Source organism: Pleuronectes platessa, chromosome 11 (genome assembly GCF_947347685.1).
Source record: "Pleuronectes platessa chromosome 11, fPlePla1.1, whole genome shotgun sequence".
Taxonomy (NCBI): domain Eukaryota; kingdom Metazoa; phylum Chordata; class Actinopteri; order Pleuronectiformes; family Pleuronectidae; genus Pleuronectes; species Pleuronectes platessa.
Window position 1 is genome coordinate 17,719,122 of NC_070636.1, and position 25,824 is coordinate 17,744,945.

The 25,824-nt window shown below is 41.1% G+C and overlaps 2 protein-coding genes across 2 annotated transcripts in view; both read right to left on the minus strand.

Moving 5' to 3' along the window:
- Positions 1 to 18,256, minus strand: part of LOC128451364 (peroxidasin) — a 57,694-nt gene extending 39,438 nt beyond the window's left edge. Inside the window, exons 1-4 of the mRNA XM_053435162.1 lie at positions 17,944 to 18,256; positions 4,696 to 4,767; positions 3,353 to 3,424; positions 74 to 145 (exon numbers count right to left, since the gene is read on the minus strand). Coding sequence (XP_053291137.1) covers positions 74 to 145; positions 3,353 to 3,424; positions 4,696 to 4,767; positions 17,944 to 18,128 — 401 coding nt within the window. The 5' untranslated portion in view covers positions 18,129 to 18,256. The remainder of the gene's footprint in view (positions 1 to 73; positions 146 to 3,352; positions 3,425 to 4,695; positions 4,768 to 17,943) is intronic.
- A 6,068-nt stretch (positions 18,257 to 24,324) lies between these two features.
- Positions 24,325 to 25,824, minus strand: part of myt1lb (myelin transcription factor 1-like, b) — a 105,739-nt gene continuing 104,239 nt past the window's right edge. Inside the window, exons 24-25 of the mRNA XM_053433767.1 lie at positions 25,709 to 25,771; positions 24,325 to 24,904 (exon numbers count right to left, since the gene is read on the minus strand). Coding sequence (XP_053289742.1) covers positions 24,764 to 24,904; positions 25,709 to 25,771 — 204 coding nt within the window. The 3' untranslated portion in view covers positions 24,325 to 24,763. The remainder of the gene's footprint in view (positions 24,905 to 25,708; positions 25,772 to 25,824) is intronic.

A 25,824-nucleotide genomic window follows, 5' to 3' on the forward strand; every position in this document is an offset into this window, starting at 1 on the left:
AGTAGGAGGGAGGAGGAGCAGCAGCAGCAGGGCGAGCGGGGGGGAAAGGTGGATGAGGAAGTTTGTCACTTACAGTTGCTCAAGAGAGACAAGGCCCTTAAATGCTTGTCTGTCAATTGATTGGATTTCATTCTTGTACAAATAGCTGAAAGGAGAGATAATCAGTAACATTAGTAACACACATACAGGATCATCTGAAATCTGCCTGGTTACTTGGAGAGAAAGTAGAACAGTAAGTTTACTCCAGATAGACAGGTACTCTGGACACAGCTAGTCATGAGCGGAGGAAGCTCCTCCACACAGGCTAGGGAGTATTTAGAACCAGTCACTGCACAGTTCAAACTAGAGGTGATATTGTGTTGAGCTGTCTGTAGCACACTGGTTGTAACATGACATGTGTAACTGCCAAAGCTCCAGTGCTTTTCACACAGTGTGGTCTCTCTTCAGCTACAGATGTGCTTGACTAAACAGAATTAGATATGCACCGGGCTCCCACAGACTGCAGAGGACAGTTTAGTGTGAGATTGGAATTCGAGCGTTGAGCACTGCGCCTGAAGTTGGTGATGCTGGTAGTGAAACCTTTAGGATATTAGAGAGGCGACGAAATTAACTGAATGAACCGGTTCATTCACGTTCTCCATTTAAACAGAAAGACAGCAACCAACCGAATTGACCAAACGCCAGCATCAGACACACACAAATCAATGTGAAGTATCGGTAGAAGCAACCCACATAGATGATGGACACCAGACATACAGTTTTTACGTCATATTAAAGTCTTCAATGAGCTTCCGAAACTCGGACGTTGGCTCAGACTTTCAGGTATGAAAATGAATAATATATAAATCCCTCAGGGAATATATTCATGTATTAATGAGTCTGTAATCGGATTATGTGTGCATTCACATTTCAAAACCAAATGTTTTAATTTGATATTAATTTGATTCATGTGTACATACAGACGTACAGAATAATATGTGGGTCTCTTCCTTCTTCTAAACTCTTTGTAACTTCCTCTTGGTCACAGAAAAGATGAAATGAAGGAAATACAGCTGCTGAGATGGTGTATGAATCAAATCAAAACGAGTATGACTTTATCAGTGGACTAACAGTAACTATGATGTCACAAATTCCTCAAGTGTCAAATCTTTTCTGCACATGTCTCCACTTTGCTCAATGACTTCCACATTTAAAGTTGAAACCGACTGAAGTTCAATGCAACCTATGTATCAGGATCGACACACTGCAAGACAAACAACACCCTCCCTCCTTCATCCGCGTGAAGGAAACGTGATACGGGGCTTACGGCTGTCGGCCTTTTCATCTCAGCCTCTCCACCGCTGCGCTCATGACGAGACACGATGAGCGATACAGATCTCCCAACACAACACGGCGTGACGTTATGTAAGGAAAAACAAAGACTTCTTTTTATCACTGCATACCCATCGAAATGCTCTCACCTATGTGCATCAGTGCTATCAGGTTTCGTAATAAAGAAAATGATAAAAGAGGACAAAACATAAACAGCTTCATCACATGTAACATGATACCCGATAAAGACAAATTGAGCTAACAGCCACAATCGACAGTCATGGAGACTTGCTGCTGATTTAATACATGTTCCAGAGGCCTTTCTACAAGGAAATGGATGACAACAAAACCAAAAATATTATAACTACATTTCCATGCAGAGAGGTTCAGTAAAAAATGTAAATGATGGTGAGGATACTTTGGGTCTAAAAGAACAATCTCTTTGCTTTAGTGATATTGCAGTGATCGGTATTGTTGAAATAAATGGCTTAAAGATTTAAATACTTCGCTTCTCTTTCAATAACTCCCTGACAGAGGCTTGATGACTCTGTGAATGTGAAACACAGCTGACTGACTGCGGCCTTTGTGTGTGTGTGTGTGTGTGTGTGTGTGTGTGTGTGTGTGTGTGTGTGTGTGTTTGAGTGTTTCCCACAAGCGTCGAGTGTGAGTTTTACTTAGGAAACTGGATTTAGGAGTTTAGGATTAAAATCTTGAGCAGATCATTAACTCATCAAAAAGAAGATCGTTTGCACCTAAAGCAACTAGTGCAGTATTCAGTGTATACAGTGTTGGTTTATACCTTAATTTAAATGTGGGATTTCTCTGGGTTAGTTGGAAAAAATTTGGATAACCTTTAGGTCCTAAGAATCTGTCCCTGTAATAAATACACTGACAGACAATTACAGATGGATGTGAAGCTGCTTCATTATTAGAAAAAGAGGAAACAAATCTAGTGATGGGTTCCCGCACAGGGGCGTGTCGACCTCTGTTTGACTTGTTTATGGAGGTGGTCATTTGGCGGGGGGGGGGTTGTATAGACATTGGGTTTGGAAGACATGAAAGATGACGGGGAGGGGACTTCATAGGGGTCCGAGGGAAGTGAGGAGGTGAGAAGGGAGATACCATCTTGCCCGCGGCTACAGCACACTGAATCAGCAGGAAGAGAGCGAGAGGGCGGAGGGGCAACTTAGCCCTAATCACAAAGGTTGGGGCAACACTTCAGGCTTTAGATCAACTGCTTTAAAGGGAGAGGAGCTCTGTAATTATAGTTACTGCAGGATTACACCATAAAGAGTGGGCTCTATCTCTGGAATGTGTGTGTTGGTGTCAGTGAGCCGAGGACAGAAAGAAAGGAAACACCATCTAAACCTTACTACCTTACCTACTTCACACAGGCCTGTGTCAGTTCCTGCTCATCATCCTGCTCATCTTCACTTTAAATGTGTACACAACATCTCCAACACACACAAACCAAATGAAATATGCCCGTCCCTATCGTGGAGTCCTGGCATTGGAGTGCTGCACATGATGGAGCTGTCCCCTAAAAGTAGAGGAGGCGATGCTCGTTGTGAAGACTTTTATAAGTGGTCATTTTCTCGACTGCCTCACTGTGACCAGAGTAGTGCAGCAGCGACTGTGTCAGGCTATAAACTCGCCTTCAAGTCACTAAACCGATGTAAAGAAAGGGCAGCACGACGGTGTGGACACATGACGTGGGACTAACGGTGCTGTCAGCAATCCGACAGGAGAGATACAACCGCTTCCAGACTTCCAGACATGCAAGTACAAAGGATGAGTCAGAAGGGAGACTTCTCATTGATGTAACACTGCACTCATACATTTTCACTGTCTGAGCAGTCTATAGCAAGATCAGCTGTCCTCCTCTTTAACACTCAATATTGTTATAATTATCATGTTGGCAACTAAAGTCTCAGGCAAGATTTAACAGGCTTCCTCTCCTGGTGATTGAATAAAGAGAGAACTTCCTACCGAGCCTGAGAAGATAAACCATCTGAAAATGTGGACAACAAGGGCCACTCACAGATATTTGAGGTTTTCCAGGTCTTCAAACGCCCCCCTGGGGATCCTTCGTATATGGTTGTTGTTGAGGAGGCTGTGAAGAAAAGACGACAGGGGTCATTTTGTGGTTACCAGACAGCGGGACAGTAAGTTTGGTCCTGGCTAATTCTAAGTGAAGGCCATGTCTGAAGACCAGATGCAATGTTATTTAATTGGATTGGACCAACCCTAACCCCTTACCTCAGTCCCAGTAGGAACATTCTCATAAAGGTGGAGCTTGTTCACTCTGTTTCACTCCATGGTTTGAAATTACAAGGGCACAGATTTAATTTCTTTTTGTAATCTGTAGAGTGACACTATGTCATAAGCCGACTGTGACATTAGTGATGTACAGTATTTCGATCTGTGTTCAACAGTGACATTGGAGAACATCACTGTAGCTTAAAGCCTTATATGCTCTATTTCAAAAACATTGGCTGCTTGGCTGACAATCTAATGGTAAAATATGGACTTTGAAACTTAATCTAAGCCAACATGTATATACATATATATATATATATAACTATATATGCACATGCACAATATGTGTATTTAGATGTAACATATTCTATGTCAGATATAAGCGTGCTGAGATTGAGCTAGTTTGTTGGATGTATGGGCTAAATGTGTGTTTGCTGTTCAAAAAGTGAATATTTAGATCTGTGCTAAATTGCGGTTGCTTCTTTTTGCACAGCAGACATGGAGGAGAAAAGAATTTCAATAATGCCTGAAAAGTTTGAGCAAGGCGAGGTGTGTTTGATTTATTCTCGCCGTCAACTGCACAGTCTGAAATGTGACAGTATCAAGATTCTGATATGTCCACATGAGCAGATGCCACACACACTCCTTCATTATTTCAAAAAGGTTGCTAAACTAATGCACTAAAAACACAATGGTCCATTTTCGCTTTATTATCTTAGCAATGCACCATCTGGCAGGCTGGACATATGATAAATAGCCCTGTGGGTGGAAGTGGAAAAGTAAATTCCTCGCAGATTACGAGCTGACCTACATGTGTGAAACCACACAACGGAGCAAGAATTTGCCCGTGCGTGCATGAGCGCGCATGTGGAACACAAACAGGACTTTCTGAGGAAGTGACAATCATTCTGTGGAGTGCCGTTAAAAGGAAAGGGGTTTGATTCATTTTCACTGACTGCCTTCTTGAGACACTGGCATTTCTTACAGACAGGATGTCATTACTCTGTAACCACCTTCTACCTCAATATTATTCAGGAAACAATCACATACCAGAGAAAGAGGTTATCCTATGGAATATATACAAAAGATCCCGACTGTGCATGCAGAGCGGGGACCAAGACTTACAGTGTGTTGAGGTTCTTTAATCGTCTGAAGGATCCCGGTTGTATATCCTTGATTTTGTTGAACCTCAGGTCTCTGCAGAAAACAAAGACATTTTTGTAAAGTTATATTCAGAAACATTTTCATGAACAAAGCTAAAGAGAAAAGCTATGTGAACTCAGCAAAGCCATCAGAGCACATCTGTGTGAACTCAGGTCCACGGCAGAGCCATCACGCAAAAGTCCAAAAGGATAATTGGACACATTACTCATCACAGAAGAATGCTTTTGTCGGTCTTAAATCATGAGAGCAGATCTATGTGACATTTGCCCCAAAGATAACAAACCACAAGGCTGGACGCAGCGCTCGGCAGGTCACAGTATCAGTCTCCTGTGTAATGGTAATATCGGCTGACGTGACACTAATCACCCGCGCTCTTACAACAAACGGCTTACCGTGCCACGAAAAGTGACAAGCTAAAGACTGTAATGCTGCAATTAGCCCGGTGAAGGTAAAAGTCATTCCTAACTCCGAGTGGCATCACCAGCCCCAGACTGTTCTGTGAAATTTGAACATCCCGTCTCAACAGTGATGTTAAGTTTGAGGAACTTTGACTCAAAGTCATCTGACCTTCAGCTGGGCCAAGTTAATTTTCCCCCAGCCATACAAATCATTAGTATTATTGAAGCTAAAGAGTGAACAAATACAGAGACTCTTTTGGTAACATCCATCTTATATGGATGGTACCTATACGGATGGGTTTCTACAGGTTTCAACAGGTTCTATTTATGATTTTTTAAGACCACAAAAATAATGTAATTGAAGACCTATATATGATAGATATGAAGAATTATCAGAGTTTCCCATAATTGAAGATACGGTGAAGAAGCAGAGTAGAGAGAATAGCCCTCTAAATGGGGGGAATCCATTTGGGGTTTTATTTAAAGCTGGTGCATAATATTTGAACATAAAATGTTTGGTCTTGAACATTTTTTAAGACCAAAAATTCAGATAATAAAATGTCTTACTAATAAAGACGCCACAGATTTTTATATTTGTATCCACAACGACTATGATGGGCGATTTGTGCTGTAACTTAGTGAGATCCCCTCCAGCCTCCAAAAGAAACTTGGACAAAAGCACAAAGCAGAGATTTATCACTGCATTGACTGACGGGAGAACTACATCAGCTTTTCTGACCTAGAAAGCTCTACTCCCCCAGTAAAAGCTTGGACCGTATACCGGCATTCTTGATAGTCTATGACCTTATAAAGTAAATAATCTGAGGCTGGGTCAGGCAGACCTCACTGACTATGCAAAACTGTTGGGACACCAGATAGGTGAGAATCTTCAGATCAGTATTTCTGCTGTTTAGGGCTAAAAGAGAAAGCATACAGATTTAATTTGGATTCTGTGTTTGTGCACTAACTTAGCATTATTTGTGTCTATTTCTCTCTATGCACAGGCAAAGCACCATAAGGATATACCTTCCTGAGGGGTTTGCCGATGTGTGTTTCTGTGAAAGTGTGAGCCAAAAAAATGAATGATAAAAAAAGGAAACTACTCATTTCATAGCCAGTGAAATGTTTATGGTTCATATGCTCTATAAGAAGCCTTCACATATGGATCCAATTAGAGTGAATACAATATTTCATATAGTGACTTCCTCTTATATAGGCTGTGAGATAGCACAGGAATCCACTCAAAGAGCTTTTCTGTGGCTGAAATGCTTTGGATACACAAGCGTTAGGATACGTAATTCAATCAAAGATGTTATGATTATTAAAAGAATAAGTAGGAAATTCCTTTGAGAAAATTAGGGTCTTTAGTTGAGATAAAAAAAATGTGGTACAATTAATGAATCCTTAGTTTTAAACTAAAACGAAACCATCTCACAATTACGCTGTTTTCAGACATGAACTCCGGAAAATGTCTAGACAATGGCATCCGTACAATGAGTTTGCCTTTCAAACATGAAGAACGCATCAGGAAATCCTCTGTTCAGAAGTGTTCACAACAACGGAATCATGGAGCATTCAGGTGAAGGGTGGCTCAGGAGGCAGGATGTGACTTATTAATTCCACTGCTGAGATCAAGTGTTTTTATGTACAGCACATCGACAGTGACATCAGTCCTAATCACCAAAAACTCTCTTATCTCATCGTCTTTCTCAGTTCACATCTTCATCAGTGTTTTGTATGTGAATGGCAACTTTTGAGATATTTCACTTCTTCATCAACAAACCCGAACATTATCTCGAGTTTTTACGAGTGGGCTGTAACTCCAGAGAATGTCCAGAGCCTTTAACTCAGTGATTTGCTTAGTCGATAGTTTTAGCAGATAATCCGGAGTTTATTGCAAGTCTGAAAGTTTCTTTAGAGAGTTCAAAAAAAGAGAGATTAGGCCTAACCCTAAGAAAACTGTTAAACAGTCTTAAATGGAAACAACAAGGATCACTGCTCGGTGAAGAGTAAGGAAAACAGTTCTCTCCAGGCAACATGAGGGTGCAGAGTGCAATGCCCGGACATGCTGAAGGCAGGGGCTGTCCCGCTCGTGTGCCTGCCTGCCTGCCTCCAGCTCTAAAGGATGAAGGCAAGGAAGAGGAGAGCAGGCCTCTGTTCTGTTTTAAGCAGCTCCAGTCTGTAAGCGTTGCACTAACATGAAAGCAGTGGTTCTAATTAATGCTATAAGACATTTAAAGTAAGTTTAAAGTTATGACCCGAGCTAAAAAGCCTGGTATAAAAAAGTGAAATGTTAAAATCTACTAAATGTTAACTCTGTAAAAAACATGTTTAAGTTGGAGCAAACTATGAAAACCTTTGTTTTAACTGGAGTTTGCTTAATTTGAAAAGATTGTATTAAATAAAACACAATGACACGAAACAGGCCCAATTTCAACATACAGTTGGAAACTAAAAAGTCACGAGCTGCAGCTGTAACTGTTGCTACATCCATTCTACTATGTTTTCATCATAGTTCTGGATTTAACAAGCTCTAGTCCCTGTTTATACTCACCCGAAAACACACATAATGGATGTATGCAGCCTGTAGCTGTGATATCAAGCTACTGCAGAATAATTGTAATCAATAGAAAACAACAAAAATATATCAAATAAAACAGAATCAATTGACTAATTAGAGCCGTCTCTACTGGGCCATCTCAGCCTTTGAAGCACAATGAAGCTAAACGGTAAATGGACTGCAGAATATAATTTTTGTAATCTTAACAACCACTCTCAAGCTCTTAACACTACAAGTCACATTCATGAATTAATACAGTTCAAGTATATGCTGCTTTTTAAAACACACTATTCATGCACTGCTGACACAGCCTTCAGGGGCAATGTGAGGCTTAGTATCTTGCCCAAGGGCACTTCAGCATGTTGACTGGAGCAGACGGGGATTAGGCCCTCCCACCTTTTTCCCTGGATGACCCACTGACCCTCCTGAGCCACAAATGACACAGGTGTGAACATGTTTTTAGAACATACATTTCTTTTGTCCATTTTTTCTGCACATGTGAAACTGGAAAACTCTGCGACTTCATGGATTAAAAGCAGCAAGTGTAAAAAAGCTCACAAACTCATAAGGTATTATCACACAGAAATCCACATTAATAGATTGTTGATTATTATACAACATTCAGTTGGTTAACTCAGTGGCTGTGTGTGTGTGTGTGTGTGTGTGTGTGTGTGTGTGTGTGTGTGTGTGTGTGTGTGTGTGTGTGTGTGTGTGTGTGTGTGCACGTGCCTCCCTCCAATGACTGTGTTTGCAGAGAAGGATAAGTGCACCAGTGTGCTCTGTGCATTCAGAGGCTCAGCTGTCGGTGGGGGCTGACCAGAGGGTCCTGGTCTTGGCGGGGGGGGGGGGGTTGATGACATCAGCAGCACTGTGCTCTCATGGCCTGCAGTGAGTGAGTAAGACTGAAAAGTTGCCTTTGATCACAGAATGGCAGCACACACTGAATTGCACTGTGTTGCCTGACCCTGCACATCCATCGCAGCCCAGAGGCCGCAAACAAACAATACAATTAATCACGGGCCATCCTCTACTACAGAGCAATAAGGCTATTTTACAAGGTCAATTCACAACTTCTAATCTCACAGCAAAGTTCATTTCCCAAGCAAGGAAGCAACAAAATGCACAATTGTTTGACCACAACTAAACAGGAAGTAATCATTGCATTTTGCAAGAGGAGCATGACGGCCGATAAAGCTGCTTTGTGCTGGTTTATCTTAAGGGAACAAGAGAAAAGCAGGGGAGGAGAATGACTCAGTCCACGAGGGGTGAAAATACAGGAAAAGCAAGGGGGACATTTAGTAAACAGGGACTAAGAGTGACATTCTTCAGCAAGTGGTTCCATTTAGTTGCTACAAAAATAAGCACAAATTGCTGAACATTTTACGACATTTATTCTGTGAGTTGTGAAATCAGTCTATTAACTTCCATGGATGTGTTTGATTGGAGTTTTAATGTTAAGGGGACGATAAAACAGAGGCTAACCCTGCAGAGCGGCCAACTCAGCCTGAGTGATGAAGGAGCAGCTTGACAACAGCAGCAGAGAGAGTAATAAAAAAGATCATTTGATTTATTTTTGAAGACGAAGATGTTTGACATTAACCCACACAGGAGTTTGGGCTCATAATTGAACATGCCATGCTCATTAGAGCGGAGACACAATGTGAAAATGTTTTAAATAAAAAGTAGCTCAGAGATTTACTACAGAGGGCTTGTAGAGGGATTTTCAAGTTCCTTTGTTTGCACTAGAGCTTTCTGGCATTAACTAAACTCAGGCCATTTCTCAAAACCGACTCCAACATTTTGGTGCCCTGGGTGAGATGAAAGGAAAGAGCAGTGAAATGCAGCATGCACAGGAATGCAGCAGTGATATTAATACCCCCCCAAAAAACATTTTACTACACGATGAGTACTATTACTTGATACCTTAAGTACATATTGCTGATAATACTTTCATACTTTTATGTATATACAGTTGTAAATGTGTGCCTTTTCAATTTTTAGCACATTTACTTTGAGTTACATGTCACATCACACACTGATTCTTCAGTATTGATTAACTGATAATTTCACATACGATAATATATCAAACATAAGAAACAAACATGTAGTTTTACTCAAACATTCTAATTACATTTTGACTTTAACACTTAGTTTTACTTAAGTCTGACTCTTCCTTGAGTATTTTTACTTGAAGAGTATTTTGACCTTTCTGTCTTGATACTTTAATGTCATCCACCACTGCTGGCCTGCCGATCAGATTTTTGTATGTCAGAGTCTAGCATCTATCGTAACATTTCCCAGTGTTATTGCTACTATGCTAAAATATAATGTAAACATAAAACTGCACCTCCATATCTGCCATTTTCCTCCTCTTCTTTTCTAAGTTTTTATTCTTGTTTACCTGAAGGCTCACCTTCTCATTATGAAAAACTTGAGATGATAATAATAATAAAAACAAAAAATAATGATTAATTAAGGCTGATCCAATTCAGTACTTGCATCAGTCAGTGTAACTTCCTTGTCTTGGACTGAGATGTGCACAATTACTGCTGCAATCAAATTGCAGCCATTATCTCATTCTATATGTCAGTTTATTATAGTAATTAAAGGGTGTTTCTGTCGATAATGTTTTTACAGTAACAATTAGGAGTCAAATTATCTTAGCTGCACCCACGGGACATTCTGCAACCTAGGCAAAAGACAATGTCGCCAATGCCACTAGCCGGTCCTGCTCAAAATATATGAATGACCAATTTAGAGCAGACAACGCTGACAATCTGCTGCAGTGTTTTGGACACACTGGGTCTGAGATGAAGCTACAGGTCCAGTGAGTGCACTGAGGTAATTTAGGATTTAGGACCACACACACACAGGAGGATTACAGTACTTATTTGTCAATGTGCTACAACAAACATTTGAATGAATTAACTCAGGGGACTAAAAGATGTACTACTAGACTACTAAGACTTAGTAATTTACAATCCTTATATTATATGCAAAGGATTCACTTCAGTTGATCTCAATAAAGACACTGAAGAGCACACAATCCATTACGGAAATCATGGGCCCAGTCTAAGACTTCACATGCCAAAGGCATCCATGTGGGGGCCCAGTATTTAACCCTGCTACTTTTGAACTTTTTAAGTTTTTTGGTCCCAAGTTCCCATTAACCGGTAACCCAAACAAAGCTTTAAACAATAATGTGCTCTCCTTGGCCGGGCACCTCAGAGGTTTGACACACTCCAGTGAGAACTCACAGCTCTTTGAGAGAAGATCTATACCCAATGGCAAGGCTGCATGTCAATCACAAGAGCCGGGGGAACATGCTGCACTGGTTTGTGTAACTGGCAGGCCACCCATCCATAGGCTGAAGGACCTGGAAAAAAAAGATTATGCTGAGAGTTCTCTATACCACCAGACTTTAACAATAAACGGCGTGACGGGAAAATGGAAAACTGTTGCGTTCCATTTGGGGTTCCCGGCACCCACCGCAGGGGTAGACACACCGAGATAGATTCCATTAATTATTGTGAAAGAAGAATCAAAGTGATTTAGACAGCTAGATGTGTGGATAGTGCTTGCCTACAGACATCTGACTGAAAAGGATTGTTTCGAGTATCGTTTTCGGCTCTTACCTAATCAGCTGATTATCATCTATGCCATCTCATTTTCCCAGGAACCTCCTCCACATTTAAGAGATTAAAGCTGCTCGCAGACATGCACTGAACTCCAGACATATTCATGACATTTTCTGTGGGCTGAGTGAGAACGCATTTTTCTAAGTCAGTTCTTCATATGTGGAAGGTAATGTCTGAAAACGTGGACTGTAGGTGGTAAATGGTGGTAGGTGTTAACTACTGGGCGGGATCCACATGTGCTGACAGTTTGTAGCTAAACTGTCAACACATGTGGATCTAATGCTCTAATGCATAAGTTGCTAAAAAATTACTGTGGGAGATTAAATGACGTGCAGTTGTTAAATTAAACACCCTCTCCTAGCATGACCAGTAAAACATATCCGACAATGCCATTAATGTGCTCATCTGCTACCATGGCATTCACAAGGCAAATAAATCTCATGAAGCAAATGGGTACAGCAGCTGTAGAAGAAGAGAAGAATTTCAGAGGAGATATCTGTAAATTCTTCTCTGAGCTCCAACAACTGCTGAACCTGGCCTCTGCCCAATTCAACCAGCATCTGAATGCCATGTGTGGACCTCTCCTCTTTCTCTCCCTCTTGACTCAGGAAAGTCATTTGGCTTCGTGACCCATGCCAAGGACTCTCCGGTGTACGTGAGTCATTCTTAGCTAAACAAGAACATGGCTGGCTCCTTGTTGGTTGGAGCAACACAGAACCAGGATCTCCAAACATGGCTGCGGTGGATCCTTGGCAAAGCACATCCTTTGTTAAAGTGACAAGGGTTTGTTTCTTGTCAAAGGAGAGCCGGAGGAAAGTAGGAGCTAGGGCTGGGTAATTAACCAAAAATATATCGACACAAACAATTATAATCTCTAACTGACCTTATTTAGTCAATGTCGGTAATTAGGTCAATACTTTCCCTGATGCGTACAATCAATTGTATTGGAATAATCGGGATAGTGATTGAAGTCCTATAGGAGCCTGTCAAAATCTTACATCAATCTTACAGAGCCTGAATGGTTTGGGCTGCTGAATACAGCTCAAGGTCATAATGAATGAAAAAGGGAGAACAATCCACATGAAGGAGTAGTTCACGTACATTACTTTGGGAACAATCACAGGAACTGTTGACTTTGCTGGAATCTTCAGCTGGAAAGGTTGTGTACACACATCTATGGTGATAACGGACTATAGCGTCATCTATTAAAGAGAGTCCAGCACTGATTATTGTCATAGTGACCCACTTATGTCTATTTCTGACAATCATAAATTGATTAATTTCATAATGTCAAACCCCAAAATAACATAATTACACAGCCATATTGATATAAATACATTAGCTCACTTTACTGCCAGTCATTAGGTTGATAGACTATAACATGTTGTGAATGTAAATGCACTGAACTGATTACTATTTCCCCTTTGTTTTTTAAGTTATGTAGTTAAATTCCACAACTTGGAAGCTGCCAAATCGGGGCTGCCTTCTGAAAGACGGATTAGATTCTTCAAGAACATTTTGTTTCTTTATTTACCAGTGAGTGAGCAGTGTACTTGAGAAGTAGAGCTGCAGAGTGACCGCTTCCTTCTTTCACAGTGCTCACTGGGGTAAAATTAAGATTAAGATGATGATTAAGATGCATTTATTCATCCCAAACACATGCACAGTCATGCAAAGGCACACTCATGCAGGTAGGGAAATTTAATCTCTGCTTTTGACCCATCTTGTGCAGTACACACAGAGCAGTGAGCAGCCGCGTACAGGCGCTCGGGGAGCAGATGTTAGGGGAGTAAGGTGCCTTGCTCAGGGGCACTAGACAGGGTAGGGAGACTCTTGGATTTTTGGACAGATCAATCCAGGTTCGTCTTTTGTTGTCTCTCCGTGGAGTCGAACCAGAGACAAACCAGAGACCTTCTCTGCCCATAGTCCAAGTTTCTGCCACTAGACCACCGCCTCTCCCTCAAATCATTCCACTACGTCAAATCATTGTATCTGCTTGGAGAAGATGTCGGTGATAAGCAACTGCAGACGTGAACCCTGTGTGTCTGACCCAGTCTCTAGCTTTTGTATCATGTCTGGTGTCTGCAGAATATCTCAATGCACATTTCTCCTCGGTTGTTGTCACAGTTAACATGCATTGGTTCGGAGGGATTACTTGGCTTGTTTACTATATCAGGTGAACATCAATGTGACCCCTGAGCGCAGTCATAAGTTCATGAAACGTTGCTTCGTAATTGAAAGAGAGAGAAAGACAAATCATCAGGAAGTTTTACTAACACCTAAATCTAATTCAAATGTTGAAAAAAATAAGGAATAATTATACAGTATGAAGAACTTTTCTCAACCGATCGTCAGTATATACATCCCAAAGTGTTTTGTGAACAAATAATGCAACTAATGAGACAATAAAAAGCATTTGTCAACAAAAGAGGGAAAAGTATTTCACAAACGTGTTTTTGTGTTCAATTGTTGTGAAGATGCCTTTGGCCTCCATGAACAACAGTATCCCATCAAATTGACTGGACAAACATTTCTGCAGAGCAGTAAACTTAATAGGTGCCTATTATCAAACTTGCCAAAAATAAAATGCATACTTTATTCATGATAGATTTTTTCATGAACTAATTTAGAAGAAACGTGAAACAGTGTTTCCCGTAATTCCCCAGCTGTCTTGCATTGGATGGGCACAGGAAGAGGCCATGTAGAGTTTCTTTCAACAACTATCTTGGGCCCAATCTCCCTGTGCAAATGAGCAAAGCTTTGGGGATTTCTGGCTTTGCATTCCATAATGCTGCAGAGACTGAGTGCCTCACAAAGCCTGACTGCAGCAAATTTCACACAATGGAACTCCACTTTCTCTCCCTGACTCACTGACACTCAGTCCGACCAAGCCAAAGAGAGCAGGGCGAGCAGTAAGAGACATTCAAACAGAATAGTGGCAAGACGATGAATGCCAAATAGTAACCCATGCAGAGCTCAAAGGAGGGTGTCACAGAAATTTGTGTCCCCGATAAAGCCGTTACCAGGCGGAACCAAGACGTGAAATCGAATGTACAGCCCGGTGACACTGTGACACAAACCCCCACTGATATGATTCACCAGCCTTCCTGCACCCACGAAACAGCAGTTTCCACTCATGTTCTCGACACTCAGCACTGCCGTTCAGAAAACACTCAGGTACAAAACTGAGAGCTAGTCCCACTCTGTGCAATTGCATCAGTCCAGCCCTGCATTCCCGAATGTCTGAGAGTGAGTGAGTAAGTAATAGAGTCGGCCAAATTCCGTGTGAATGACCAACGTAACACAATTAGTTGGTCAGTCGAGATTTGGGGAGTTTCCCCTTTGGCCATAGCCATTTCAATATAATTTGTCACAAACAGTTTCCATTATGTCATCGGGGGGGGGGGTTACAAGCAGACCTGCCAACGTCCGTTGCTACATTTTCAGACATCAAATTTTCTCTAACTTCAGGACAAACTGTAGCTACTTTCCATTGAGGCCACTGGCCAACACTGGCCAACATGCCCTAGGAGTAAGGGGGAACATATCAAGTGTCATAGAGTCCCAGCACTATCCACAGTGTAAGATAAAAGCTCCTCTCACACATGCACTACTACCCTGAACTTTTCTAGATACTACCTGGAGGAGCTGTATGTGTAAACACAAATGTCTGAATCAGTTGAACCTTAAATGGACTTAACACTGGCAGTTTCCAAGTAAAAGATCCATGTAATGAAACATTGTACATGTGGCTGAAACCATGTGGTATAAGACAGAAATATGAAACAATGGCACATGAATATGCAAAGTGCGTATTGCATTTCCACAAGTTGACAATAAAACCTAAATTCCGCGGATTAACAATGCAAGATCCAGTCTTAAAGTAAGTTTCAACCTAGTGCTGTTTACTTAAAACAAACTTCTATGAAGTACTCAGTTTCAGAATAGTTATTTACAGTACCTTTATCTTAAAACGTCAATCGTCACTTAGAAAGAAAGTCAATGATCAACTGAAAACAGTTCACTATAAGCATGAGCCAGTATATAAATTTCAGCAGATCACAACTGACTGACATGTTCCCAGCACTGAAGACATTTACATACAGAATGTGTATGTCACTGTTATTAACTAGCACCATATACAATGCAAAAGTCATAATAAAGCAACCAGCCAAGACGTCAGAACATGGCCCACTGGGCTACTGACTTGTGACATACAAATCCTCCTTTAAGCTGACAAGCTAAGTTTGATGTGATACAAAAAGAAGAGTGTTTGAGTCTTTTTCTAGAGTTACTAAGGTAATGCCAGTAAAACAAACTGTTTATATTTGATTTTGGCAAACTAGTGCTAATGTAAAAACAATCATTTCTCAAACTGCAGCAATTCCCTGAGAAGTTATGCTGCAGTGTCATTACAGAGAGGAAACACAATTTATTATCATGCCTAAAGCAGTAAGTCCATAGAGAAAACAGCTGAAAAACAAATGTAGGCCAGAGAGATAAAAAAAAATAAAGCGGCCATGTTCCTTTGGTCCAAGTGTCATGTAAAAAAGCTCCTGGCACAAAGCCCATGTGCAGTAGTACTTCTGAGCCAACACTTCTCAATTCTTTACTGAAGTGGCCCAGAGGAAACAGAGAAACTGAAAGAGATGTTTTGAGTTTCAAAAGATTGAAGACAATGATATTCATTGTTTTAAGCTACTAGGAAACCACTCTGGGTTTTAGCGCCTTTTTTTATCTGGACTGTTTCCCACCTTAGAAACTTGCTTAGTTATGCATGTGTAGATGAATACAAACACACATAACACCTGGGGTCATAATAAAGGAAATTCAATACTATATGAAACTGCCTGACTCACTAGAGCAAGACTACAGCTGTAAAAATATATTGAAAAAAAGGTCATGCAAGAAAAAGATAAACAGGAGTAGATTTCATATGATTAACAGACACTGTTAAATTTCAATTTCTTTCCCTGAATAACTTAATAAATCAACAAATGCTTGACTTTTCCGTCATGTTATGCTTCACACACTAAAGGGCTTACATGGTGAGTCATCTCACAATCATAATACCTTAATTCTAAAAGAACGACCCGTTGCCAACTGGAAGAAAGAAGAAGTCTATACCTCTAAAGCACACATGGCTCCAGATCAAGTATCTATGCAACAAAAAAGATTTCTTTACTTTCTATGACTTAATCCCACAAACCACTTAGGACCTCGAGGAAAGCTCTGACCTTAAAGCCCTTAGTAAGTAGAATATCATTTAACAGCTAACAAAAACTCCAGAAAGAAGGATTTAAAACACCTCCCACCTTTTTTAATCAACTTGACTACTGCGTATTGAGGCTTCATTTGATCTCCCACAGCAGAAGGACCACAAAAATGCATGAACAAAACTCATCCTCAGATTTAGGCACTCGGTGAGTTTACCGCAGACATCCAGCGATGTGAGGGAACATTTTGATACAGCAGAATGAGGGAAGGCCAGGTACGACCTGTATTCATGTACTGACTTGACAGCCGAGCTAAAGCAACAAGTGGCTGGAGCTTCAAAGCTCACACCAGCACCAGTTCCTGGGGAAACCAAAGCATGCTCGCCCCTTTGATCAGATTTAGACACATCCTACAGGCATCCTAAACAATCTTTTCATTGCTGTGGTGCAGGGAAGCCTTTTTCTTTCCTTGGGGGCTCAGGGCTGTGGGCTCGGCCCAGAGGACAAGGCTAATTCTGAGTACCCTGCTGTGGTACAGGCTGGCAGAGCTGCCCCCCTTTTGTTGTACGTCCCCCCCCCCCAATTGCTCCCAGCCTGTATGAAGCTTTTTATAGACCAGTGCATTATGGACACGAAATGCACAACCCAGATTGCAGGGGGACGACTAAAGACAAAAGGTGCCACATAGTTGGGAGGCAGGGGCTTTGTGTGCTCTGACACACTTGGCCACATCACAGAGGAGGTTGTTTAGTTGGGTGACTGCAGCATGAGTGCTCCTGACAACCCCAGACCCAGCCACAAATGGAAGCACAGGCGGAGAGATTGCAAAGGGATCAGGAAGTCCTCCATCGAGCTGATCTGGAGCAAACATCTTTTCTGGGAAATGAAGTCCACATTTCCCCCACTGGAACATAGACTCCCCCCGCAAAATATAGAAGTGTGGGAGTTTGGGAGAGCAGGCTGTGGTTTCAATAAAGTCTAATTGGTCTCTCACTTGCAATCAAAGTGTGTGTTTCAGGTCCCGGGGAAGGAGACGTTAACACTTGCCGGTGAAGAGCCCGGTGAAGCGCCGCGCATCCCCCGGGGGCTGTGACCCCTGAACACCGGTCAGATGAGCCTCTGCTCTGAGCAGCTGAACCCGCACACAGGTGCCCCAACCCGGGGGAGACATTCTGATACACTGCGGTGTAGCGTTACGTAAGTTTAGCTTTAGTCCGCAGCTATTTATAAAGAGAAAGAAAAACTTCGTGCTAACTTTATCAACCTTCACAACTTCACAACTCTTCTGAGTTCTCTCCGCGTTCCCCCGCGTCCTCCTCCTCCTCCTCCTCCTCCTCCCCGCGGGCCGGGTCCCGTTCGGTTCGGAGGCAAAGGGGGGGAAAGGAGAGGCTACTCACAGGATGGTGGTCTGATGGGACACTGCCGGCACGGTCTCCAGGTTTAGGTGCATACATCTCACGGTGGTTCGGAAACACAGGCAGCGGCTCGGGCAGCAGAGTCCGGACTGTGGTCCCCCGAGCAGCAGCAGCAGGGCGGCCGCGAGGAGAGGCGCAGAGAAGAGCTGGGCAGCCCGCAGCGCCATTGCTAGCAGTGAGCCGAGCAGAGCACAGACCGCCAGCTGGCCCTCACACACACAGACACACACACACACACACTCTCTCTCACACAGAAAGGGAGAGAGAGGCTGCTCAACTTGGAGAGAGGGAGAGAGAAAACACACACACACAGAGAGAGAGAGAGAAACACTCAGAGAGAGAGAGAGAGACAAACTCACAGAGAGAGAGAGAGAGAGAGAGAGAGAGAGAGAGAGAGAGAGAGAGAGAGAGAGAGAGAGAGAGAGAGAGAGAGAGAAGGCCCCCCTCATGCAAGTGAAGCGTCAGTATCCAAGAGTTTGTAAGGTTGTAATACAGGGCCGGGTCTAGACAGGCATGTATGAGGGGGCAGCCACAAATCTTGAGGGGACATTGTGCCTAACCCTAACCCTAACCCTATTTAGTTTGAGGGGGCACAACATTTATTTGAGGGGGCCAGGCCCCCTCTTGCCCCTTCCTAGACCCGGCCCTGTTGTAATAACCCTTTGAGTGTTTGCTTTACTACCATGCAATAATTTTTACTTATTTCAAAATTTGCAAGTCTCCACCCCCCAACATCCAGAATTTTTTTGTCATTGAGCAAATTATAGCGACAGATTTCTCTTTTTTCTCTGAGATGGAGCCCACACAAGGTAGATGATATTTCCGGGACCCCCTCTTGTGAGTTTAGCTTTAAAGGTTCAGTGTGTACGATTTACTGACCACTAGTGGTGAAGTTGCATGTTCCATGTTGAGAACCAGTGGTAGCCTGTTGACATAAAAACTCACTCTGGGCTACTGTAAACAACATGGCGGCCTCCGTAGCGAGGACAAGCTCCTGATGTAAATACAAATGGCTCATTCTCGGGTAAAGAAAAAAGAACAACTTGTACGATTTAGATGATTATGAATTAGTGAAACATCACTAGAATAATTTTATATTCAATTTCTGGCTATAGATCCCTTTCACCATAATCTTACACACTGGACCTTTAATTATAATTTGACACCGCCAATTAGTCATTTGAAAGGTCAGCATGATAGAAATATCCTTAAAAGACATTCAACATGTATTTAAAATATTTTCAACATGTCAACACTGGATATAACATGATTATTATAATGAATGATTCAAGAGCCGTACAGAGTCCACAGACCCCCATTTGAGAACCATTGCATTATGGGATTAGGTTGTTCGGTGTACTTGAGGACACTTTTGTAAAGATGTAACCTTGACACTTGAAAATACACACCCTTAAGTAAAAGTGGCAAAAAGTGTAAAAATACTCCTGCATTGAAAAAGTAAGACATATGAGTGTAAATAAAGCTAAGTTTATTATTTGACTAATTCTGTAGCTGGTTAAAGTGAAGAAAATTTTAACCAGTATAATTATTTAAATAATAATAATTATTAAATAAAATAAATGTAAATAATAATAAAAACATAGGGACTCAAGATAGACCCAAACCATGTGATGATTATACACTGTACATTTGTTATGTTAGCTTGATATATAGAGAGAGCCAGACAACCCTGCAAAAAACAGATGTAATACATAAAGTGATAAATCGTGGAGTTTTTTTCATGATACAGGGAAAAACTCTTATATCTGAGGCGTCCCCTGTCCCGTCACAGTGGAGGATCACTGTACGGAGTGAATAGCTTCCTGTAGCGTTCCATGTTACAGCAGAACCGAAGGAGATTCTTGGATATGGTGTTTAGAATAAAATAGAAACGTTAAGTTAAACCAAGGAGCAAACGTAAAAAGGCTGCCCTGCCACTGTCAAACCTAAATGAAATGCATTGATTAATATTATTGATTTAACATATGCTTGTTGTTGACACATCTGCCTCGTAGAAGACTTTTGGCCTCTCTGTAAATCGGAAAATATGACAAAAATGAACAAAGGAATGTAGAGCAAGCTGATATTTTTAGTTTGAAGGCCACTGGTGGCCCCTGGTGGTGGCGGCAGAGTACTGCGTATGATGTGTTTTTGTTTAGTTTTAATCCAAGAGCAAAACAAAGTGGTGATGTGTTCAAAAAGTTAGCTGAAATGCTATTAGCAGCAAAGACGTTACAATTTTCTGTTTCAAATAAATACTGTTTTCATAAGGATGAGAAAATATATTCATATTCAATTCTCTTAGTCAGCAAGGTAAAGCTAAGCTAATATGAGGGCTAATTAGCGTCCCATCAGTTACAGGTGAGCACTATAAAGATGACCACTTGATGCACCAATCAGAAAGGAGACATTTAAATGCCTCCCCACTTCATATAAATTGACATTCGATTTTTCGAAGAGCATCATTGACTTGAAGTTAAATGGTATCTTCAGCATTGTTGTTGTTACGCCAGTGTTCCTTGGTCAATAGGTTGGCTTTGCTGACATCTGCTGGTCATTTCCTTAAATAACACGTACCCTATAACCCATTTTTCACAACCTATCAAATAATGTTATGCCACTCATCAGCTCCCGGGCCTCGCATGCTGCCTCCACATTGGTCTATTATCTCAAATTGTAACTGCATTAACTTCATTCCACATCCATGTTCTTGATTCCTGCATCGTGTGGGTGAAAGGTGGATGCATCCCCTGTTGCTGGCACACAGCCACGTCATTGTTACCATTTCAGCCATTAACAATACTGTTCCATGACTGTTGTTAGCGTTTCCACAGCCTGACAGACTGAAGGCACAGATTAACTGGGGAAGCTTTGTTTCAGAATATATTAGTTCCCTCAATAAAAAGAAAACATTCTGTAGACTGTGGTACTTCATTGTGCTGACAATCTCCACTGGTGTATACTGATGAATTTCCTTCCGTTTTTACTATACCATGGCTCGTTAGGGCCACAATATGTGGAATAAATAATAATTAAGTTAGAATAAAGCAGTTGTGACTTCCACTTAATCTTTTTCATTGTGTCAGGAAAATGCTGCCGAGACCCAATGACCTGCATGACCTTTCATTATTTCCTAACACCTTGGTTTTGGTCTTTATCTTATCTGTTTTTTAGTTCCACCATGTGTGCAAAGTCATTTTAATGTTATCATTATTATATTTATTTATTAAAGTAAAATCAGTCAATGGAAACAAATTGATATCCAAACCTCTGTGGGGATTACATTTATGCAAATAGGGGGAAATTTGTTCTCTGCTTTTGTCCCATCTGGTGAACACAGGAGGACACACAGAGCAATGGGCAGCCATGCACAGCGCCTGGGGAGCAGGTGTTGGGGGAGTAAGGTGCCTTGATCAGGAGCACTTAGACAGTGGGGTGGGGTAGGCACTTAGACAGTGGGGAACAGTTCCAGGTATTAGGGTCCGTCTAGGTATGTTTTTGTGTTGTCAATCCGTGGAGTTGAACCAGAGACCACCGTTGGATTCTCTGCCCATAGTCCAACTTTCTGCCACTAGTCCACCGCCTCATCCTAGTTTCCATGGTTAAAGCCTCTCACTACGACCAGTTATTGTACATGATGATGCACTCAGACGTAGCTGACGTTCTTGTGCCACTTTCAAATATTTTCCTTTCTGTTTTTTCCGAAAAACAGACTAAAGACATTAAAGGGGACATATTATGCCCATTTTACCACAAGTTGATAAAGTTCCTTGGGGTCTTAATGAAATGTCTGTAACATATTTTGGTCAAAATACCACAAGGATCATTTAAAACAGCACCTTTTTACCCTGTCTAAAACAGCCCTCCTCAGATTGACCTGTTTTGAGTGCCTGTTCCTTTAAAAACTAATGAGCCAGCTCTGTAATACGTGGGCGACCTGTCCATGGTGTACCTGCCCAATATCGGCTGGGAATGGGGCCTGCGGAAGAAATTCTACTTGAATATTGAGAGTTGGTGACTCTTCAGGTTGACTCTCATGTGGCTTCCTCACAACATTAACACAGACTATCACACAAGCCCCCTATAGATCACATATGTGTGATTTAACAGACCTCTCTCCCCAAAGACCCTCAAAGGATAAGCGATAGAGATCATAGATTGATGGAAGAACACAGAAAAGTGTTATTTTACAGGCCTCTGGCAACACATTTTTTTTCTTTATTCAGAGTAAGATGTGTCAACATCCAGCATGACAAAAATTGTACAAAGTTCACAATTTATAAATTAAATATCACAGCAACTTGTGATCTCACACATTTATAGCAAAATTAAAATGTCAACAAATCCATGCTGTGTAGTACAAAAATAAATCAAACTTCAGTTCCACAGAGAGCACAATAGTTTATACAAAATCCTGTCTTTGTTAATGGTCACTCAAATCAACCTCGAAATGAATCGGCTCAAAGAAAATAATAAACTCTGATGGAGTCACAATAATTTTATATGAAAAGTCAGCATTCTAAATACTTGACGACCCTTTTTGTGTTCCCTATAGATAGTCACAGATAACTCTTTTTCAGATTTGTTATTTATGTACCAACATCAGGTGAGCAGCCAGTTTGTGCTTTAAAACCCCTTTTTCCATTTTTCACTGATAATGAGAAGTAATTCAAAAACTGGTACTAGCTATTACTCTACTGAAGCATTACTATATTGGCAAAAAGCTGCAGACACGATGCTGTGGAGAAAAGGCGTATGCAGTCATGGATGATGGGAAGTAGAGTCCTGAAAGAGGACAGCAAAGTACAATAGATGAGATTCAATCAGGTGAACGACAAGCACCTTTTGCATTAGCTCTCAAAAAGGCAAATTCTGAACATGATCGCTAACAACTAGAACAACAGAACGGAGGGGTGTGCACGCAGCCTGCGACTGGATCACCCCTCGAAGGTCTCATTTCACCAGACCTACGTTTTCTTCCACTTTTTTTTTTTATTTAAAACCTTGAATTGATTGACTATTTAATCCTTTGTACAGTGATTAGATATAAAGTGCTGCTGGGGGATAACTTCATCTTCCTAAAACATAGCAAAAATGAAAGAACATTTTTAATGTTTTTACATAATAGCCTACAGTATAACTGCTATGGTTATAATCATCCGCTTCTCTGATTTCAAGTCCCTGTTCCTCCTCTCTCAGTGGTACTAAATCCACGCCCGCAGTGGCTCCGAGCGGTTGGTTGCTCCAATCGTGTGCCAAAGAGGTCGCCTGGAAAAAAATTGCACGCCGCCGTACGCAAAGGATAATATCTTCAAGGACAAGTGCAAATAGTCTACTGGCACATAAGTGGGGACAGTGACCCTGTAAGTCCCGCTGTCATACTCTATAAATACTCTTTACAAAAACCCTCTGAAACCCTTCTTTTTTTCAGGTGCTCGGGTACTGCTTTTTAGTTCCTGTAAGAACATCAAAACATGGAAACGAAGGTGTCCCTGTGCAAAATCGTACAGACAAAAAGTGGAACTCATATACTTTCCCATCTAAATCTCAATGTCCAGGTTCCTTCCTCTTTTTTAAAAAGACTTTTGTATTAAAAGATTTGTATAAAAATCAATATTTTACATAGGTTATATTAAAAAGATTCACGTTACCCCACTATGCTTATAAACAAGAAATTGCATATACCCAACCTTTTTTTTCTTTCTTTTGCAGATTGCATCCTGTACCTACGATAAACAAATTATTTAATTATTATATTGCTGAGACCTTTCTGGATCCTAGCAACGACAGGTGTCGAGATTGAGCAGATTTGATTCTAGAAAGGCTCGAATGTGGTCATTGTCTTTACACATAATTTTTCTATTTGAGATTATTTAATAAGGATGAGCATGTGAACATGCATGCACCGCACAGATGTGTTCCTCTAGGAATTTTCTCTCCTAGATTAATGGGAATTCCACCATCTGGTTTCCGTGTAATGATGTTTACAATATAACTGTTCATACATACATTCATACAAACATCAGGTCAGTTTCCGTTACAGCACCAATTGAAAATGCCCCCACCTACAGCTACACATCCTTTGTTGTTGTTCTTTGTCAAAACAAAACACAAACGTTTCTCAAGCATTGTCAGAAAATAAAGCAATTCGCAAACCAGTCTTGCTCTTGAACAATCTACACGCAAGAAGAAGAAGAGGAGGAGGAGCAGGAGGAGGAGGAGGAGGAGGAGGAGGAGGAGGAGGAGGAGAAGAAAAAACAAAACCTCTAAAATCATCCAGTCCAAAATCCGCCCGCAAGCAGAAAAATAACTAGCTTCCTCCTGGCTCGTAGTTTTTTCGTTTTTATTTCACTGTCCGTTTTTTTCATCTAAAATGCTTTTGTCGTCAAACGATAAAAAGAACTCTCGTTCCGTAATCATAAGCTTGTACTGTTCAGAAATATACACTTAAAATGTGCATACATGAGCAGCTAGAAACATTACATGACACTATGTCAGCTCATATGAAAACGTACAAAATGTGAATGTCCTCAAAAACTGTTCCGCGGTTTGTCTCTTTTTATGTTCTTCCTCAAAGCAAGACCCAAAAAGGAAAAGAAAGACGGAGAAGTAATGATCTTGAGGTCTTCCTTAGCATAACACCTCTTTTTTGAGAGAATTCAGAATATATAACACTATATAAGTCACTGCACCGCACCGAGGAGCTGAAACCGCCACTGCCTGTTTGTGTGTGGATTTGATGCACCGTCCAGACCTGCCGGGGGGAAACAAACAAAAAATGTCCCTTCACTCAAAGAAGTGGTTACACTTGGATCCCTTGCACGGCTTGCTTGATGTTTTCCAACAGGGTTTTGTTTTCCTGGCTCTGGTACGGCTCTTGATTTGTGTACATATCCGTTAGAGTGGTCACATAGGCATCAAAGTTCTGATCGCTGATTTGCTCCTGCAGGGACAGAGACACAACAAAAAGTTACAAAAAAAGAACTAGTTTCAAAGTAACAACAAAAAAAAAATACAGGTCATGGAGCTTACATCACACATGCATATAAGACATGAGCAGGTAAAGACCATCATCATTTACATTTTATAGACAACAGAATACTTAATTGTGAAAAAAGGAACTACTGAATGACATTAGCACTGTATGGCAGTAGAAAGTACAGATATTTGCGTATATACCGTATGTATAGTGGTATCCGAAAATAAATCGACTTAAGTACAGATACATGTATTTCAAATGTACAGTAACTTAGTAAATGTACTCCGTTCTGGATGCATTTTCCTGGTCTCGCACAATAGACTTTCCAATAGGATCACACATTTCAAAATAGTTTTTCAAGCCTATGCTATGATAAGAGAGGTAAGAATAAATTTGAGCTGTACAAAAGTATTATATACAAAGCCAATAGTCTGTGTAGACATTGGGCATTTTTTCTTGTACTACTGGGAGTCACCACTATGACAAATTGGCAGCAAAGCTAAGGTTACTTTCGGGAAAGTCCAAATAATCTAGAAAAAGAAAACCTCTGTGCCGAGAAAATCTGACTCCACTCACAATCTGCGGTATAAAAACAGACACATGTTTTTGTATTTCTAAAAGATCAAACGCACATTTTTTTCAATTTTTTTTGCACGTATCAAAATGTTGGCCTTCCTTTGCTTCCATAAAAATTACATTTATAGAGGAGGTGAAAAACAATATGCAGAATGAATAGAGCCATTTAAATGATGCGACTCATCGACTTACTTGCTGGTGCATCTGTAAGCAGCTGTTATTCCGTAGTGGAGGCTCTTTGTGTGCCAGTGGTTTCTGTGGAGATATAAAAAAAAAAAGGACACATTCCATTTAGCTCGCATTGAGAA